Source organism: Neovison vison, chromosome 1 (genome assembly GCF_020171115.1).
Source record: "Neovison vison isolate M4711 chromosome 1, ASM_NN_V1, whole genome shotgun sequence".
NCBI classification, from domain to species: domain Eukaryota; kingdom Metazoa; phylum Chordata; class Mammalia; order Carnivora; family Mustelidae; genus Neogale; species Neogale vison.
The window spans coordinates 60271187-60292788 of record NC_058091.1 but is presented as its reverse complement, the minus strand read 5'-3'; the positions used below and the strand labels follow the sequence as shown (position 1 = coordinate 60292788).

At 34.9% G+C, this 21602-nt stretch overlaps 1 protein-coding gene across 1 annotated transcript in view; it reads left to right on the top strand.

Moving 5' to 3' along the window:
• The window catches only part of VTA1 (vesicle trafficking 1), a 65678-nt gene that overhangs the window by 24169 nt on the left and 19907 nt on the right, over positions 1 to 21602 (top strand). Inside the window, exon 5 of the mRNA XM_044247706.1 lies at positions 17041 to 17149. Within this exon, the coding sequence (XP_044103641.1) occupies positions 17041 to 17149 (109 nt within the window). The remainder of the gene's footprint in view (positions 1 to 17040; positions 17150 to 21602) is intronic.

Genomic DNA, 21602 nt, shown 5'->3' with positions numbered 1-21602 from the left:
GAAATAGAAAAGGAAAAAAAGAGCTACAAATGAAACTGATAAAGGTATGTTATATTAATGATTTGCAATTTATGAAAAGTATTGCTTTCTGTGACATGACTTTTTCCTAAATGATGAGCAGCTCATAGTAAAATTGCAAACAAAATAAAGTATGATCTGTAAGATGTTTACATTTTCATAAAATAATATAGCAAAACTGCAAAAAATTCTTGGGGGCGCCTGGGTGGCTCAGTGGATTGAGCCGCTGCCTTCGGCTCAGGTCATGATCTCAGAGTCCTGGGATCGAGCCCTGCATCGGGCTCTTTGCTCAGCAGGGAGCCTGCTTCTCTCTCTTTCTGCCTGACTCTTTGCCTACTTGTGATCTCTCTGTCAAATAAATAAATAAAATCTTAAAAAAAAAAAAATTCTTTATATTTAAAACAAAGTTAAGCTTTGGGATTGATAATTATAGGTTAGATTTTTGCATTACTGCAAAGGAGATGTGCAGAACATTTCAAGGTTATGTCCAGTGAATAGCAGTTTTTTATTATGTAGGACTGTCTCTTTTATTTCAAAACATCAAGCATCCCTGGCCTTGCCCACACAGCATTTCCCAATTATTCCACTAACCAGAAACCACCCCCAGATATTTCCAAAATGCCCTCTAGGGTATGGGGCAGTGCCCATCGAAAAGTCATGTTTTCAGGTTGCCTTGAGACAGAGTAATACAAGAGAAAAATGAGACCTGGAGTGTGAAACCTAAAATGCTTCCCAGTGGTTATTCCTTTTTTTGTATTCTGAAGGCTCTGTGGATCCGCTCTGTTTGGCAACCTCTCTGCTCCCATCTTGTGTTCTGGCTGATCTGGAGCTCTTTTTCCTCTGTGTACTAGCTACTTGAGGGTACAGAAGTGGTTTAAACATGGTGATGGACTAGTCCTCTTCAAAGTTTTAGAGAATTCAGTATGGTTTTAGAAAGTACCAGGTAGGGTGAAGGAGAATAATGGGTTTAGATTAAAAAATAAGTCATAAGACAGATCAGACAATAAAAGGCCTGGCATCTTCAGTTAGTGGATTTTTTGAATGAAGAACTGGACTCTGATTTGCTTTGTATGGTAGGAACCTGTGGAATGAACTAGGCTGAGGAAGAACTACAAGTCATTTGACAAAAGAACTAATTAATGATTATTGTGGAACTTTGTACAAGGTAGATTCTTTACTTGAGGAAAAATAATGTGTTCAGACCTATTATAAATTTTTGTCAGCACAAACATAAGTCAGCAAATAAGACTCCTGCAAATAAGAAGACAAGGAATCTGTACAACAGAGATGACAGTTGAAGTTAGATTAGACACACCCTCACGTAAGAGGATAGTTTTGATAGAGAAGGTGGCCAAGTCAACATTTTGGTAAATACTTAACATTGAAAATGCAAGAGGGAGACAACAAATACAGAGATAAGGAAGTGGAGACACTCAGGAGATCAGCAAAGGTCATGATACGGGGGAGCGCCAGATTAGCAGGGCCATTTGCCCCGTACTTCCCAGAGGGCTTTCCCTGCCTCGCCCATCTGCTGTTACTTAGGGGAGCTGCTCCCCTATCTCAGAAGGAAGACAACAGTTGTTTGAACTTACAGGTGCCAACCATGAGGACCCCGGATAATAGGTGAAGTAATAGATACAGGAAAAACAAAATATCTAGAAGTCTTAAGTGAGTAATGCAGGTTTTGTTTAAAAAAAAAAATTAAAGATACATACATAACCTGCACACATAATTAGCGTGAGGTCCATCTGCATTTCAGAAAAAAATCTAGGTTTATATTTAGGTGTCCTTAACAAAGAACAACTTCCTTAGTTATTTGAACATAGCAGCTAGGGCAGGGACTCTGAATTGGGCAAACAAGAGAGCTTCAAAAGGAGTGGGGGGAGATTGTAGAGACTGAGCATGCTAAGGAATATATGTAGCAACAGAGTAAAGGGCCATTTTCTAGAATGTTGGCACTCTTTTCTTTTCCTGTCTTACACTCAACCTGGTACCTGAGCTCTTCTGCCTTGCACTGGTACTAGACTAAAGTAGGAAATGGCATCTGTGTTGGTGGTTAAAGGACCCAGCTAGCTGGAAGGATCTGAAATGGCTCAGAGAAAAGAAGTTAGGCATTCTAAGACCAGCCTAAAAGGGAAGTTCTTGTTATTTTATTGGGCTGAGGTTATTCCTTGGGCCTTCATTATGTAAGTCATCATGTAATTCATGCATATATATATATATATATATATATATGCATATATTTATTTATTTATTTATTTAAAGATTTTATTTATTTATTTGACAGATAGAGATCACAGGTGGGCAGAGAGGCAGGCAGAGAGAGAAAAGAGGAAGCAGTCTCCCTGCTGAACAGAGAGCCCGATGTGGGGCTCAATCCCAGGACCCTGGGATCCTGACCTCAGGCAGAGGATTTAACCCACTGAGCCACACAGGTGCCCCAGTCATGCATATTTAAATCAACAAATATGTACATGCACGATTAGTGTATAATTACATGTAGGTGCTTTTCACTAACTTATACATGTTAAAACATGCAAAATTTGGAAATTCAGGGAAAGTTGTGCGTATCAAAATTTACAAACTGCTTGACACACAGTGCTGATGTTTCTCATATTCAATATCATGCAATGATCTTATCCTTATATGACTTGTGAACTGATATTTGCCCATTAACTGAGGTTGACTAAATACATAAAGTCAGCCAACAAGGAAAGTAGAATATGGGTGAGACTGTTCATCTGCCAGACACAATCCCTAGGCCAACCAGTTTATCAGCATAGTTACAAATTCTTTTCTCTTACTTTTAATGTTGGGGTTTTTTTGTTTTGTTTTTAAAGAATGTTATTTATTTATTTGACAGGGATCACAAGTAGGCAGAGGAGGCAGGCAGAGAGAGAGAGGGAAGCAGGCTGTCTGCTCAGCGGGGAGAGCAGAGAGCTTGATGTGGGGCTCGATCCCAGGACTCTGGGATCATGACCTGAGCCAAAGGCAGAGGCTTAACCCACTGAGCCACCCAGGCACCCCTAATGTTGTTTTTTTGTTCCGTCATTTTCCATGTCTGGAAATGGCATCTTCATTGTCATTACTAAGATTTAGATTTTTCAGAATGGTGGTGTGAAATGTCAAATAATTGTAAACCAATCTCCACTGGTTTAGTGAAATAGGGAGAAATCCACTCTAGCTATGACTTCAGCAGCTTGTCATCAGTACAGATGAGCAGTATGGTGACTGGTATCAAGCCTTTCCCCTAAGTCCTCATTGTTGTCTTTTTTTTTTTTTTTTTTAAGTTTTTATGTATTTATTTGACAGAGATCACAAGTAGGCAGAGAGGCAGGCAAAGAGAGGGGGAAGCAGGCTCCCTGCCGAGCAGAGAGCCCGATGCGGGGCTGGATCCCAGGACTCTGGGATCACAACCTGAGCTGAAGTCAGAGGCTTCAACCCACTGAGCCACCCAGGCGCCCGAGTCCTCATTGTTGTCTTAAGAAAATCTGGGGCTTATACTTATTTACTTGTGATTTAAGCCTGATGTGCCCAAAACAAGGCATAAACTCTTATAACATTTATTTCAAAATAACTATTAAGAAGATGAGCTGTTTTAAAAACAATGGGTATAAACTGGCTACTCAAAGCATTTAGCAGTTTTAACTCATTCCCTCCTTTCCATTTCCACTGTAGTTACATCTTGTTCTTGGAAAACACTAGCAGACACACAAACAGGAAACAGAAAGGTGGGAAAAGAATGAGTTTAAGGATTTCAGGTAGGCAGATTTTTTTTTTTTTAATATATCTTCCTGTAGGTATAGTTCAGGACTCATTAACTTACTTGTTCATTGATAAGGTAAGTACAGTGCTGCATTTAACTAGATAATATGCCAGAGCTTTTTTAACTAAGCTAAAACTTTCCTCAAAAATAGTTGTTTTCCTTGCTTCTAAAAGAGTGCTCTTTTGAGAAACACTAAAATCTCTAACAACAGAAAATGGAGAGTGGAAAGGCAATAACTGTCTCATAATTTTTATTTGTGTATTTTAAAATTCTCTTAATTTTATCATCTTTATAAACAAGGGAGTAGTGGTTTTTAATATAACACTGTACTTTTTTTTTTTTATTAACTTATAATGTATTATTTGCCCCAGGAGTGCAGGTCTGTGAATCATCAGGCTTGTACATTTCACAGTGCTCACCATAGCACATACCCTCCCCAATGGTTTTTACATTAATGTTTTCTAAAATTTTTAAAATACTACATTTTTTTGCGATCAGCTCTGAGAATTTATTGTAAGAGAGATAGTAGTCATTAGAGGCAAGCCCCACTGAACTCTAAACCAAGAAGTCATTTTACTTCTTTGGACTTGTTTTTTCTTCTGTAAAATGGGAAGCCTGGATGAGCAGGTCTCTGAGGTCCTCTGCAGCTCCACCAGTCTCCAGGAGTGTATGTTCCACATGTGGGGAGAGGTGATAAAAAAGGAACAAAAAGCAAAGATGAAAAAGAAAAGGAGAGATGCAAAAACAGTTTTAGAATCTACAAAACAGGTTAGAATCTACAAAAGGAGGGGTGAAAACTCTAGGAGGTTATATAAATGAAAGGAAAAAGTTAGACCCACTGAAAATATGATAGCACAAAACAAATTTCTAGTAGGAGGAAGGAAGAAGAAAGCTAACATTGCAACATGGGGACGGGGCAAGCTGAATACCTGGGGCCATGTGTAGGACGTGTATGTGAAGATTTTGAGTCTTCTAATTAAATTCTTTTTAGCTAATGTTCCAGTCTTTTTTAAAAATTCCACTGGTTCACAAGCTACATGAGTACAGTTTACCTAATTTATTTTCCTATTTCAGGTTCTTTTTTTCTACAACATATTTTCCTCTGTTAACTCTTTTATTGAAGTACCTAACAGGGACTGTTCACTTCCTGGCATTGCAGGTCCAGGCTCCTGTCTATGGTACTTCTTCCCAGTCCTCTTTTATGTTCTTCAGCCTGGTCTCCCTTACTGCCTGCCCGGTTTCTGCCATTGATAACTTGTGTTTAGCCTGCATGTGTAAGCCTTACCTTCTCATTGAGTCAGCTACATTATTCTTGCCTTTACATGAATTCCCTTGTTCTCTCAACTGTTAGAGTCTTAGCTCTATGAATATTACAGTGTAACATACTGCGTTAAGTTTTGTGGATTATTTTTTGGAATAAAGTATACTGCAGTCTCTTCAAGAGGGGACTTTGTCTCGTTCTACTCTTACATCTTCTTTGGCATTAAATGTAAATTTTTGCTGAGTGAAATCTCAGGGTAAAAAACAATGGCTGATCGTTGATATTTCAGATGTTGCCACAGTTCAGCTTTTCATTTTTCTATCTGTAGATGGAGATAATGTTCAGACTTGTTTACACAGAAATTCTTTTCCTAAGTCTTCTAAAATGTTAATAGATCTCTTTTACTCACAGCATTTTTCTTGGTTATTCCCTGATATTTTTCACATCATTATTCATAGTTGGACAAAAATGAAATCTATATTTTCTTTAGTCTACAACTCTTTTTTAAAGATACTTTATCTGCCATCTCCTATCTCTGTTTCAGTTATACCTATTTAACTCTTTTAACTGTGTCTTTTATACTTCCATCTCAGTATTTAAATATGTTATTGTATAAACTTCTAGCAATCCTATAGCTATATGGAAACCAGTATCCCAGTTTTAGGGATAGAATCACCAGAATATATAGTATAATTTATAATTTTGTATTTTAAAACAAGGGATGTTCAAAACATAAATATTTTGTTTCCTTCCTATGGCATCTTGTGCAGTCTGTTCATGGCCAATACTGTTGATAGACTTTTATTGTATTTTAGATTTGTTTCACTTTTAGCATGTTTGGGAGCAGAGAACATTTTGCTTTTTTCCTTTGTAACAAAGTCTTTTGTTTAGGTTTAATACTGCTAATTTAGGAAGAACATAAAAATCGCAGGTAAAAGATAATACTTGTTCTCATCTGCTGAGTTTCTGCTAATTTAGGGGAATCAAATGAATATGGTATGCTTTCCTGCCCTCACAAAATTTGTGTTCTAATGTGGGAAGAGAAGCAAAATAACTAATTATGAGGACCTGTGGTATAGTAATGACAGAGTACAGGGAAGATATTTCACTCCTGCCATTTGCCTGGCACTATGCCTAAACAATTTAGATATACCTTACTTCATATTTTACAACTCTGAATTATAGTAAGAAAACCAAGAGTCAGGAAAATAAAAGTAACTTGTCCCCACATGTTATGGCCCAGAACATCACTCTGTGTGATGAACATCCAGCCTTTTTTTTCCCTTTGTAATTTCTATTCTGTTGCAACTAATAGTTTTATAAAATACAAGTAATTATTGAATTACTAGAAAAATGAAACTTAAAAGGAGACCTGTAAAATCCAAGCCAATTTGTTTGTTACAGGTTTCCTCAAGGCTTTTAGTTTCTGTATGGTCTTGTCACAAACTCATAAATGGTTTGGACACTGGAACTGGGACCACATTTTCATTGGCACTGATCTAAAGCCCTCTCTGGAAACCCCCAGGGAATCCTGTTTATATACCAATCTGACTCTCCCTGCTCAGAAACAGAGCTTTGCAACATCTCTGCAGTGATTATATATATGAATCGCAGGCTGGGAAAGAGGTAATCTGTTTAAAATATCCATTTGTACTGAAAGATTCTGAATTAAGCCACATCTTACTGGTAACCTAGAAAACCATGATAGACCAGGAGAAATGATGTGCTTACGAAAGGATGTGTTCAGGACATACACCATACCTTGGGTTTTCATGCTCTTACTGTATGTACACTGAAGGTCTCATTCTTAGCATTTACAATAACAGAAAAATATAAGGGTAGTATCTCACGTACTAGAGTAGGAATTCCATATACTTTGAATTCATTTCTGTGTAATAATTACGACTTAATCGTGAATGAATGGTACGTGTTTGCATGCAGTGTTAGGATAATGTGACTAAGAATACTATAGGCATTGGCCTCCGAAGTCCATACGCGACTTCATTAGCTGTGTGACTTTGGTCAATTACTTGAATTATGTAAGCCTGTTCCCCTGTCTATAAGGTGAAGAAAATTGTAATGACCTGTTTTGTCAAGTACTCCTAGATTTCAAATGAGAAGTGTATGTAAAGCCTTCAGTAAATAGCAAATGCTTAAAAAACACAAGTTCTTGCTTTTACTACTAGATGGTTAATGTTTTACTGTGCTATATTACAAAGGGCATCAGCAAATACATGAAAAATTTAATGGAAAGCATTCTAAACTGCTCAGTTTTATATATTTATTTAACATGAATCTATTCAAAAATAGATGGGCGTTATATACTATATACTACTATATGTGGAGGTCCAACATGTGCACTTGGGAGTCCCAAGAAAGAGAGTAGAAAGAAAATGTAGAAGAAAAGATATTTGAGGAAATAACGTAAATTTTCTAAATTGGATCCAACAAGTTCAGTGAACCCTAAGTAGGATAAATAAAAAACCATACCTGAGAACATTATATAGGGAAACCAGTGAAGTTGGGTGGTGGAAGAGAAAATCTTGAAAGAGCAGTCTTGGCAACCAATACATTATACACAAGGTAACACTGTTTTGAAGGATGGTTGACTTCTCATTTTTTGAAAAAAGTGGTGGCAAAAAGATAATGAAATTGACATGTATAATACTGAAAGAAAGAAAAAAAAAGAACCTGTGAATTCAGAATTCTACTTCGAACAAAGCTATCCTTCGAAATACGAAAGTAAAATAAAAGACCTTTTCAGCAAATTAATTCATTGCTAGCAAATCTGCTCTAAGGAGCTAAAGAACTAAAGAACTAAAGAACCACAGAAACAAAGTTTTTTAGGCTGAAGGAAATGATAACAGTGGCAACTTGGACTTAAAGGAAGGTGAGAAGTACACTGAACATAGTATGTAGGTAGATTTTTTTTTAAAAAATCTACATATTTTCTCTTTTCCTTCATTTCTTTAAAAAGATATCTGCCTATTAAGTAAAAATTATTATACCTGTACATATTTGGTAAACCCAAAAGAAGACAGAAAAAGGGAAAAGAGGGTAACAAAAACAGATGGGACTAATACAAAACAATTAGCAAATTTGGGGCCTGAATATAGTTATATCAGTATATACTATATATGTAAATGGACTAACACTCTATAAAAGAGGCTTTCAGTCTAGATTTAAAAAACAAGCTATAACTTTATACTGCTATAACTTTATACTATTTACAAGAGACACCTTTTAAGTACAGAAACACAGATATTTTGAAAATGAAAGGATAGAAAATACTTAATGCAAATACTAAATAAACAAAATTCCAAGTGAACACATTAATATTAGACAAAGTAAACTTTAGGAAGATGTGTTAGTAGAAGTAAAATGGGACTTTGAATAGCAATAAAGGGTTCAGTTCATCAGTAAGATATTACAGTTATACATGTACACAAAATGTTTTAATTATAGAAAATAAAAATTGATAGAAATAAAAATACAGAAAAATTGATAATCATAGTTTGAGATATTAACACTCCCTCAGTCATCCTTAGAATAAATAGTTTAAAAACAGTAAAGTTAATAAAGACTGGCCAAATACTGGCTAGAAAGTAGAAAAACATATTATTTCATTTGGTGAAAATGATAAATGTTATAACCACTTTGGGAGAAGATGTTTTCTTTCTTTTTTTTTTTTTTTTTTTTTAATTTGAAGTTAAATATGCACCTATTCTTTTACCCAGCAATTCCTCCTTGGTGTTTATCCAAGAGAAATGAAACCTGTGTCCAGAAAAAGACTTGTTCAAGAGAGCTCATAGGAACTTTATTCTTAATAGCCCGGGACTGGAAACAGCCCAGGTGTCTACCAGCAAAGGACTTGATAAATGAACTGCTCTGTACTGAGATTTAAAACGGTAGTACTGATACACCCTACAACATGGGTGACTCTTAAAGGGATTATGCTGAGCAAAAGAAGACTCAATACAAACTGATCCCTTCATACAAAGTATTCCAATATACAAATCTATTCTATTGAAAAAGTTAGGATTTGTATCTGGTGGGGGATGGGGCAAATTGATCTGAAAAAGGATACAAAGGAACCTTCTGGGAAACCAAAAGTGTTAGGTTTTGATAGGAGTATATTTTATACAGGTATATCTATTTGTTAGAACTACCTAAATTATATACAAGATTTATGTATCTCAAGGTATGTCAATATTACTGCAAAAAGCTAAATATTGAATTGTTGTTGGTATTTGTTTTTAATGCTTTGGGCTGGCAGTTCTAAAACTGCTTACTCTGTATTTTGTGATTGAGCAAATGAGTAAATATATTGAGAGAGCTAGGTTTCTCACTTCTAGGGAAAAAGGTTAGACTAGCGTGGGAGAAGACTAGATTGTGTTAATGGCTTTGGATTGGAATTAGAGATGTCCATATTATTCATGCTTTTAAATATATTTGATAGAGCAAAGTAGATACATGTGGTAGTATAGTGATTATGTAATAGTATAGGTAGTATATATGTATACTATAACTGTATATATGTACAGTATGTATATTTGTGTATATACATAGAGCATACATTCATAGATGGGTGTATACATGCACATAAAATTTAGTTCTTAGATGTCTGTAGCAGAGGGACCTGGAAGCAGTGGTGCACCAAATAGCAGTGAGAGCACAACCCAGTGTCTTATTTTGGTTCCAAATACCATTCATCTGTGAAAAGAGCCAGGACTCTTACAGAATAGGCTGAATTTAGGACTGGGTCAGGAAAGGTATTAGATGAATTGGACCTTTGTCTTGTGCCAGAAAGTTAAATCTTCCTATGATCTTGGGGACATGTCAAAAGGATCTAGAACCAGCTGGAAAGGGTTTCCACTGTCCATGTCAGGGACAATTTGAGCATCAAAATAGAATGATATTAATAGATGAAAACTAGTTGAGTAAAATAAGAATGGATGGGTCTGTACTGAAACATAACAGAAAAATACATGAATGAATTGATGAGTGAATGAATGAGTGAATAATGGAAAAACAGAAGGCCCTTTATAATAGAATTCTAATAAATACAGAATAATGATAAAGGTAGAAATAATTTATAAGGTTTAAAACTAATAGGTGGGAAGTTTGATGAAGAACAGGATATTTACTTTAGTCTCTATTCCCTCAGATTGCTTATTTTAAAGGAGGAAGTAATAAGTCTCTGACGGAGAAACATGGTATCTGACACCATTTTTAACCAAGTCATCAAACATGACACAAACAGTATTGGGACCAACCAATACCATGTGCTTTCTAGTAAGTTGAACTGAGAAAGACAAATATCACTTCAGTGCTAATCCTGATAAAAATGCATAATCAGGAAATATCAGACAAATCCTAAAAAATAGACGTTTTACAATTAGGCTGATTTTTTTTTTTTTAAACATGAAGGTCAAGAAACATTAACAAAGGCTGTTCAAATGAAAACTAAATAATGCAAACTTCTTAAATTATATAAACCTAGGGAGGTAGTAACTACGGGGGACATAATTGGAACAATTGACAGAAGTTGTTCGGACTGCAGATCATAGAATACTCTTATATAAGTATTAAATTTCCTGATTTTAATAACCATTGTGTATGAGACTGTCATCGATCTTAGAAAATGCGTAAAGAAAGAATAAGAGGCACAGTGACTTCCAACTTAATCCTAAATGGTACAGAAAAAAAAAAGTGATACAATTTGCATATTAATATATGCATAAATGTGTATATATTAATGGATAGATAAAAATGCAAACACTTGGGGAATCTAAGTGAAAGGTATGTGAGAGTATCTTGTACTTATGGCAAAACTTTCCTAAGCTTGATAAAACTGCATAAAAAGTTATTTCACAGAACTAGATATAGAGAGAAGAGAACTATATATATGTTTGTATGTATTATTTTATATATTTTTTAAATGTTCAATAAATCTCCATAGGAAATATATGTAATTTGTGACAACAAATAATTCAGTATTGGAGTCATTGTGGTAATAAATTTGTTGAATATGTATTTTTCAAGCATTTCTTATTGTATTTTGTCTATTGTTCTGGGAGTTAGAGCCCTTGTTGTTTATATACTATATTGGGGAGAATTGAGGAACTAAGAATATCTAAGTATTATCTTTGATGTTACCACCCACTTGGAGATGATTCCTTTCTTTTGTATCATTAACTGCTTTGAAATGTTAATGAAAACTATGGATTCTCTCCCATGCATTTATGTATTGCATTTTTGCATATAATTCAGAGGGTTTCACTGACAACCTCAGCCCTGGACACTAACCCTTCTTTGCAAGCCTAAGTCAAACTGTGTACCCAAGTATAATACTCACATTTATTCATTAGCAAAAATGTTTTACTCTAGTTCAGTGTTTTTCAAAGTGTGGTTCCAAGACAACTACCTTCAGAATCATTTGGCTATTTGAAAACATGGATTCCAGAATCTGCTGTCCTTTCCTTTATCATCAAATATTAAGCTCTGCTATACATCAAGCATGGTTCTAGGCACAAGTAATGCAGCAATGAGTAAAATCCCTGCCCTCATGGGAATCCCAGTCTTCTGGTGGAGACAGTGAGCAAATTAATACATCAAAATGTCTAGTATGTCAGATGATAAGTGCCATAGCAAAACTCAAGGTAGGGTTAGGAAAGTTCATTTCAGTAGGGTGGTTGGGAATGGCTTCACTGAGAAGCAACACATTAGCAATGCCCTTGAAGAAGATAAGAGAATGAAATGTAAAGATGTTCAGGAAGAGAACATCTTTGTCTTCGTAAGACAAAGTGCAAACCCTTTGAGATAGTAAAGAGGGTCTATTCAAGTTTAAGAAGTATCAGTGAAGATAGTATAGTTGAATCTGGAGTGAGAGAGGAGACTGATAGGAGGTAAGGGTGAGGATGAGTTCAGCTAGAATTGATGGAATTTAAGTGCTATTTTTAAAGCATTTCATAAATTAAAGTATTTCTAGTGGTCGAGGATGGAAGTAAGTTGGCCCATTAGTTCATTTTTAAATAATCAGAGTGAAAGGTAATACTGGCTAAGATCAAAATTTGCAGTAGGAAAGGTGGTGAGAAGTAGTTGGACTCTGAATATATTTTGAATGGAGAGTGGATAGACTTTAAAAGATTTGTTGGTAGATTGTAAGAAAAATACAGGACTAAAAATAACTCCAGTGATTTGGGCTTGAACAACTGCAAGAGTGCCATGTACTGACATGGGGAAGAACAAACTTAGTGGGAAAAGATCAGAAGTTGCTGTTGAACTCTGAATGCTTTGAACTATCAGGTGTACAGTAAATTGTTGAGATGAATCAAAAGTTCACAAGAGAAAACTGAGCAGAAAATATGAATTTGGGATTTGGAGCATAGGGTGATACTTAAAAGCATTACACTGAACAAGATCACCCAGGTAAAGTGTTAGACGAGAAGAGGAGAAGTCCAAGAACTGAAGCCTGTGGAGGGTTTCCCACTTTGTAGATAAAAAGAATCCGGAGCACCCAGCAAGGCAAAAACAAAACAAACAAACCAAACAAAAATAAAAACACCCAGCAGACCTTGATAACCAGGAAACCCAGTGAAAGGACATTACAAGGAGGAGGAAGTGCTCAACTTTTCATGCTGATAGAGTCAAGTAGGATGACATCTAAGCTTTGGATTTTGTAAGAGAGAAGTAATCTGTAACCTTGACAAAAGCAATTGTTGTGGAATAAACACTTGACCAGGTGGGTTCAAAACAAAAATCCAAGAGACAGAATGGGAGCATACTCTTTCAAAGTGGCTTTTTGGCATGATAATAGAATATGATTTTTATCAGATTTTCCATAGTTTGGACTAAGAATCTATTTTTTTATTATATCCTCGTGTGATTTTTATATGTACGGGGTTTGGGAACCCCTGCTGTAGCCTTTGGTTGGCATTTGCTAACCAGTCATTCTTCAGTGTATCAAATGCACATGATTTAAAAATCAAATGAAAATTCTTACCACCACTGACTCTTGTGTCCAAAATTTGCAAATGTCAGTGATTCTCATCAATCTAGTTACAAAACAGGAACTTAGAGGCCAGGGACAAAAGTAAAAGTTCTTTTTGTAATTCCTGTTTCCCAGAAAGGATGTCTAATCAGCCAAAAGGAGTTAAAAGATCTCAAAAATATTGACATCTTGAAATTTTCCTCTTCAAATATTCTTTGATATCTAGCATCCTTTATTTTAAAGAAAACAAAATTAAAAAGCAAATTAATTTTGAGTACAACTGCCAAAATTTTCTGTGAAGTATTATAAGTTCCAGTTTGTGATTGGTGTCTTGAAAATAGTACGGAATAAAAAATAAACAGTTGTATTGATTTATCTGTCTGGGGAAATTTTGTAAAATGTATTTACTAAAATGAAGCCATCTCATGTTAGAGTAATGTTTTTAAACTTCACATACTAAGGAAGGAACTCAGCGTGGTTTATACATCTTTACCCAGTTTTTTACTGTGAAATTAGGAATGAAGGAACCTCCTAAAGTTATCATAATGCAACTTAACCCAGCTTAGTCTTTAGATGGTGTTAAATTATTTTGAGCCAAGAAAAATCTGTCCTATATTTAAAGGTCCCAAAGGAAGGCAAATTAAACTTTCCTAAGCAGTTTATTTTCTTTCAAAAGGGTCCTCTTTATATATACCAAATTATAGCCTCTATTAATATGCATTAAGTAGCTGACCTTTTAAAGCCAGTTTTACCTTATTTCATATATTCCCATCTGAGTTACAAATTGTAGTGTGCTAATTGTAGCATATTAAGGTAGCCCTGAATGAGTGGATGGCTTCACTGCAAAATAGTGCAACTTTGGGTAAGTCATTTACTTTTGTGCTGCCATTTGCTTCTATTTATAAGATTGGATTGCAGAATCCTAAGAGAAAAAGGTGAAGAAAATATCATAGACTTTAGATAGTATAATGATGGAAATTATTGCTTAGCTTTCATTTTGGACTCCCAAAGTTCAGACCTGCCTGTTCATCGTGTTATCCCCAGCACTTCGGATCCGTAACTGACTTGAATAAATGATTAATTTATGTGCTGGTAGGGAAGTTGATAAGAGAGTAAACATTTGAACTGAGCCTAAGGAGACTCTTGTTGGAAGAGGAAACCATGTTTAATAGGAAGACTAGCAGGAGAGAAGACTGCAAGTGAGAAAGAATCTCATCTGGATTGAGGGGAAATAGTAGGAAGTAGAGAGTATCCACAGTGTGGAAGGCCTTGAATTCTAGGTTAAACTGTATTTACTTCATTGACCCAGTATTTTAATATCTCAGAGCAAGGTTATTATGAGGACCAATTAAGAGAAAAATGTGTAAGTGCTTCAGAGCCTGTAAGGTACTATAAACATGCTGGTCCACAACTTTACTCTTGTCTTGGATTTATCTTACTCAGCGGGTCCCTGATATGTCTATTCCACCTGTGGCAAATTTACTTTTTCACCTTCATTCTCTAAATACTTCATTCACTTCTGCCCTTCTTCCTCTGCTTGTTCTTTTACTTCTCTCCACGATAGTCTTACTACTACTTTCCATCCTGTCCCGCAAGACCAAGCTAACATACCATTTTACTTTATCAGCTGTCCATTATTGTGGACTTACCAAAGAAACAAGTTCAGTACTTTCTACCTACTATATTTTTATAGTACTATTATTTTGTATTTTAAATTTCTATCCATAACAAGATGATCAGCTCTCTAAGGGCAGAAGTCAGTATATTGACTTGTTTTATATCTCCCTTTTGCCTATCTTAGGTCTTAACTAAAAGCAATTATTTATGAAGCATAAAAAATGTTGAGATTATCTGTATCTTAGGTTTTCCCAAAAATAGGGAAACTATAAATCACTGAAAACTTGAAGTAATTCCCTTCACTAGTTAAGTGGCTTTCCTAGTACTTAATTATATAAAAATATAATTCATATTTAAAATTATATTGCATGGAGTACTGGGTGTAGTACATAAACAGTGAATCTTAGAACACTGAAAAAATAAAATTAAATTAAAAAATAAAATAAAAATAAAATTGTATGTGAATCCATTGATTGAACCTACCCATTTATAGTATGTGCTAGTACAGGGTGTGTAATTTTATCTGGAGATGAGATAGAGGATTAGTAGCCAAAGACAGGAGGGAAAGCAGGAGAACAAGAGTGTCACAAAAACAAGTAATAGACAGAGTTTCACAGAGTTTAGAATGGTTCAATGTTTTGTATGCTGCTGAGAGGTTTGGTAAGATAATACCTACAAGTGTCTGTTGGATTTGCCAGCATGGAGAGGATTGTTGGTGACATTGAGCACATTCCTTAAGTGAACTAACAGCTTAAGTGAGGTGGGGGCTGGTACATGTGGGCTCACTGCCATTAAAAGGCATGGCACATTCAAATTCTCTGACCTTTTATGTGCTGAAAATCAAACAAAAGAAACTTTTTTCTCTCTAGAGTGAGTCAGCTGGTGAAGAAGTGAAAAGTTAAATGTGGATACTTCTAAAAAGTTTCTTTATAAAGTAATAAAGTAGAATAAATTAAAATCATACCTGGAAGAAAATGGTAATCAGTGTAGAAAAGTTGTTTTTAGTAGAACATAGAGGAGGATTGTTTGATTTAAAAAAAGGGGTAAATATGATACAAATTCGGTAATTTGGGATTTGGGAGTTACTTCTTTTAGATTTCTATATACCAATGTGTAGTAGTATCTAGATAATTTTGCATAAGATACTCAACTAAGTATCTGTATGTTGTTTTAGTACTTACCAGTGACTTAGTGGGTCTTTGCAAAAGGCACGTTGCTGTTGTTTTCAACATAATGAAAAGTGTCTTTTCTAAAACTCTAATGTGCATACAGATTACCTGGGGATCTTGTTGCAGTCCAGATTCTGATTTAGGAGATCTGGGATGTGTTGAAAGATTCTGCATTTCTAACAAGTTGCCAGTTCATACCATTCCCTGAGTATCATAAATGTCAATTAAAAAATATAAACTAGGGCGCCTGGGTGGCTCAGTGGATTAAGCCGCTGCCTTCGGCTCAGGTCATGATCTCAGGGTCCTGGGATCGAGTCCCACATCGGGCTCTCTGCTCAGCAGGGGGTCTGCTTCCCTTCCTCTCAATCTGCCTGCTTCTCTGCCTACTTGTGATCTCTGTCTGTCAAATAAATAAATAAAATCTTTAAAAAAAAAAATATATATATATATATATATAAAAACTAAAAATTACCCCTCCAAAACTCTTACAGATTTTACTTTTTTGTATTTTTGAGGCGGATTTTTGTCTTAATTTTATAGTGTGTAGCATAAATTTCGAGGCAGAAAAGAAGAAAAGGCAACTAGCAGGTTCTTTACTGATATTTTCAGTTCTTACAACAACCCCATGAGGTATTATTTTCCCCTTTTTGGAATTGAGGTAACTGAGATTCAGAGCTGGTAAGTAGCATGCTATAGGGTTAGAAGGTCAAGTTTGCTTAGCTATCTGTCTAGTGTTTGTTTTAGCCACTGCATCATCTTTGTTTTCCTTTTGTTTTCACAGATGTGTTTTTATAGATTTGTACAGATCCATTTTTTCTCTCTTTGGTGGAAATGTCTCAGTCCACTGTATATCTTTATATTAATTTTGGAATTCCCTCATTTAGCCTAGTTCTTCCCTGTGCATAAGATTTACAGGTTTTGCTGAGGGACATTCTCATATTTCCATTGCAGACCTTTTCTGAAGTACAGAATCATAAGCGAGAACTAGGTATGTGCTTGAGGAAGATAGCTTTTTATGGTCTGTTGAACCCTAGACATTTGGTAGAATCCCGTGGTAGAATGGGGAGGTTGCCAGATTATTTCAGAAATGTAACTTGCAAAAATGGGATTTATCTCAGAAATATCATAGGTTATCACTGTATTTTTTATTTGACTTCTTACTAGAATTTAATATTGGTATAAAAATTTAATACTGATATAAAAATATTCCTTCTAGAATGTGAAACACAGAAAATATGCAAGGTGGAAGGCAACATATATCCATAATTGTTTAAAGAATGGAGAGACTCCTCAAGCAGGGCCTGTTGGAATTGAAGAAGATAATGGTATGTATTTACTTATTTAAGTAAAATGACTTAGTAGAATCATAATTGTTCTGAATATTATCCATGATTTTTTGAAGAAACAGTACATTTTCTTTTGTTCCATCAGGTCCAAAATCCATGAAAATTAGGCGTAAAATAAATTTAGGGACAGTGAGAGATTAAAAGACCAAACTGCTTTAATATCTGTCTTTATTAACAAGATGGCCTGGCCATCTCCTGCCTGTAATCAGATTTCATTCTTACATAGAACAGGTAATCCATTTATAATTTATAAAATATTCCCAAACCACAAAGGACACTATTAATTTTTATGTATCTATTTGAGGTGAGGTTTTTTTTTTGTCCGAGGGGTAGGTAGTACATTTACATGGTTTAAAATTTATAGGGGATATAAAAAAATATATTAAATGAATTTCTCATTTCCATCATATCCCTCATTTGGCCAGATTCTACCAAACCTAGATAAATAAATACTATATTATTTTAGTTTTTTTGTGTCCCTTAACAGATGATTTTTTATGAATTTACAAATAAGTAGGAATACATAGCCTCCTTTTTTTAATACTATTGGTAATATAGACACTTCTGCACCTGAGTTTTGTTTTGACTTAATAAATGCATGAAAGATTCACCATTACATAATAAGTAGTTTTGTAAAATTAAATTGTGAAAAAACAAGGGTCTTACAATTTCACTTCACCTTTCAGTTAGTGTGTAATTGAAAAGAAAAGGAAGGACCTTTTTCACTTGTTTTTATTGATTAGACATACAGGAAATTGACTATTAGGAGAATAATCACTGTAATCTGCATTAAAATTCTAGGTGATCTTTGTATTTTGTTATATAAATTTTAAGCATCTGTGAAAATGGTCGTCATTCAGTGCACGAGTTTCCTAAACCATTTCTTAAAGGGTTAGATAATAAATATTTTAGGTTTCTAGGTCATGAGGTCTTGTGGCAACTTCTCAGCTACTCTTACAGTGCAGAGGTAGCTACAGACAATATGTAATCAAATGAGCATGTCTCTGTTCCAATAAAACTTTACTTAACAAAAACAGACAGCCAACCTGTTGGCCAGAGTTGGCTGACACCAGCCTAATCCAGATCCTTAGATCTGTTTCTGTAGTGAATTTATTAAAAGATTTCCTAATATTGAACCAGCTCTACATTTTGTAATAAACCTCATTTAGGCGCTGTGTATCATGTAAGACTGATGAATCACTGATGAAACAAATAATACATCATATGTTAATAATAAACTTCACTTGGCTCTGTTTTGGGTTTTTTTAATTGCTATATTGATAGATTCATTTCACTACTGCTTATATTAATAGATTTATTTCACTACTACTCTATTGTTACCAGCTTTACATTGACTAATAAACCTCATGTGGCTCTGTTTTTTGGTTTTGGGTTTTTTTTTTTTTTTTTAATTATATTGATAGATTCAGTTCACTACTATATATTTAGGATTTTTGAATTGACATTCATGAGTAAGACTGGTCTAGTTTTCCTTTGGGGTGTCAATGTTCTGCTTACTCCATAAGTATAATCTGAATATTTCTAGTATTTTTTTATGCTTTGGAACATTTTGAATTACCTTAGAATCTCCTTTCCCTTAAATGTTTTCTAGAAATTTTTTCGTGAAACCAGCTGTTCCTGGTTCTGGGGATGGCTTGTTGGCCTTACTCTTCCATGGGAATTAATCCTCTTGGATTTTTTTTTTTTTTTTTTAATTTTCTCAATGCCCAGTAAGTGAATGTACACTGATGAAATTACTAATTTAGTTCTTATGGGCCATTTTAGTGATTTCTACATATATGTGCTGTCCTCACCACAGTTTTTCAAATGATAGTTACATTGCAGTTCTGCATAGTAATATATTGTACATATTAAGTATCCATAACAAAATGTAACAGCTATGTTGAGTATATCCATATATCAGTTAAGAATGAATGGGTAGCAAGCACGCACATGAAATGATGCTGAAATCTTTAGTCATTAAGGAAAAACAAATTAAGACTATAGCAAGCTATATCATACCTACTAGAATTTAGGGCTAAAATTGAACAAACTTATAGTCCCAAGTGCTAATGAGAATGCCAGGTAGCTGGAACTCTCACACATTACTCATGGGAGAAGAAAAGGAAAACAGTTTGGCAGTTTTTATAAATTAAAAATACAGTTGACACAATATCTGGCAGCCCCACTTCAAGGTATTTTTTTACCCAAGAGAAATGCAGACATATGTCCATATAAAGCCTTATACATAACAGCAGCTTTATTTGTAATTGCCAAAAGTGGAAATAATTCAGATGCCATCAGCCACTGATATTTGCAGCAATATGGTATGGACTGATTTCAGAAGCATTATGCTAAGTGAAAGAAGCCAAACAGAGAAGGCTACATATGTATTATATGATTGTATTCATACAACTTTCTGGAGAAGGCAGTGTTCTAGGGCCATAAATCAGGTAAGTTGAGTCCTTGGGGTGAGGGAGGGGTTTACTACAAAGGAACATGGGAAAGACTTGGGGATGACCAGAAGTGGTGGTTATACATTGTATAAGTTTTATGTCAAAACGGTATACCCAAGATGTGTGAATTTTACTGTATGTAAACTATACCTCAGTAAACCTGCCTTTAAAAGACAAAGGAGATGGCAGGAGAGAACAAGTGAGGAAGACAAGAAAACCTTCTTGTTCTCTATATTATTTAGAGGACTATTTAAAATGTTACAATGCCATTTGGTGAAAAAGGTACACTACAGTTTTATATATGAATACTCTATTTTGCAGTTTTGTCTTCTAGAGATGCAAGCTTTCATACGGCATTTCAAGTTAACTTTTTGTTATCTATTTGTGAAAACACTTCATGATATGTCCTTAACTAATGTTATAACAGTCTTTTTCACAAAGAATTTTTCTTACAGTCATTTTCTGTAATAAATACCTTGCATTCATATGGTGCCTTAAAGCTTACAAGTCATTTCCACTTATTCATACCCTCGGAAATCCCTTGGGAATAGTTTATGTTATTACTGTTGTACACAGGAGTAAGTTGAGATTCCACATGGGTTAGAGCCTGCCTAAGGACATAGAATCATGAAACAGAACTAGAACTTGAATCCTGGCCCTCTTATTCTGAGTCCTGTGTCTTTTTGGTATTTTGTTTCTTCATTTTTTATACCCAGTGCCTGTGTTTTTTACATACTTCCTTTCCTACTTTAATACTGACCATAATCAGGAATGTTTTATGTCTGTCCTACTGTTAACAAGTGTCCACAAGAAAATACCCAAGATCTTCAGGCTTTAAGCAAGAGTCACCACAATGTGGCATCAGCCTACTTTACCAGTTTTATTTTCTGTTCTTCTCTTGTATTGTCTTGGGTGGGTCAGGTTACCATAACAAAACACCATAGACTGGGGTGGCATTCATTTTCTCAGGGGTCTAGAAGCTGGAAAGTCCACGACCAAAGTGGAGCAGGGTTCTTTTGCTCTTGAGTGCCCACTTCCTGGCTTTCAGACATCAGCCTTCTCTTTGTTCTCATATGACCGAGAGAAACATATCTTTCCCTTTAATAAGGCCACAATTCTATTAGAATAGGACTCTACTCTTATGACTCATTTAACCTTAGTTACCTTCTGAAGAGCTTATCTCCAAATAAAGTCAAATTGGTGATTAGGGCTTGATCATATGAGTTTTGTGGGGACACAGTTCATTTCATAGGACCTATATATTCTCTTTAATATAGTTATAGATGTTAAGAGCTGGATGAAAAGAGACCTTCATCTCTTTCTTTAACTATAAAACCATTCCTCCCTACAAATTGCTTATCTTTTTTTACCTATCTGAATCCTGCCTATCTGTGATGTTTTCCCCTTTGTCTGAATTTCTGCAGAACTATTTTATGTATGTATATGAAGTCTTATAAAATATATAGCACATAATAAAGTACTTTCATAGTTTATGTTAATATTTGTTATTTATGGAACGCTCAGTATTACCGGGCATTGTGCTAAATATTTTACATATATTAGCTAATTTAGTTCTCATAGCTTTTGAAGGTGGCTGGGCATTCCTGATCAAGCTCTAATAACTAGTTAATGAAACTCAGCAGTTGAACCCAGACCTTCTAATTCTTGTTCTGCATTTAAGCAGATGAATTTTTTCCCTTCAACCAGTTTTACAAGAAAATTTCTCAGCCAGTCATTAAAACTATTAATTTCACATTCTCTTGAGACCATAGTACCAACATTACAGGGTACATTTCTGTGCTTCAGTTATGATTTAGAGACCTAAATTTGGAATGAACTCCCACTTCCCAAGACATATCCTTGTTCTTGCATTTTTAAAATGTAATTGTTTTTCATTCATTTTTAAAAAGAAACATTTTTTTAATGTCATTTTGTCAGCATTTCCTGGGTACCAGGAATGAATAAAATACATGATC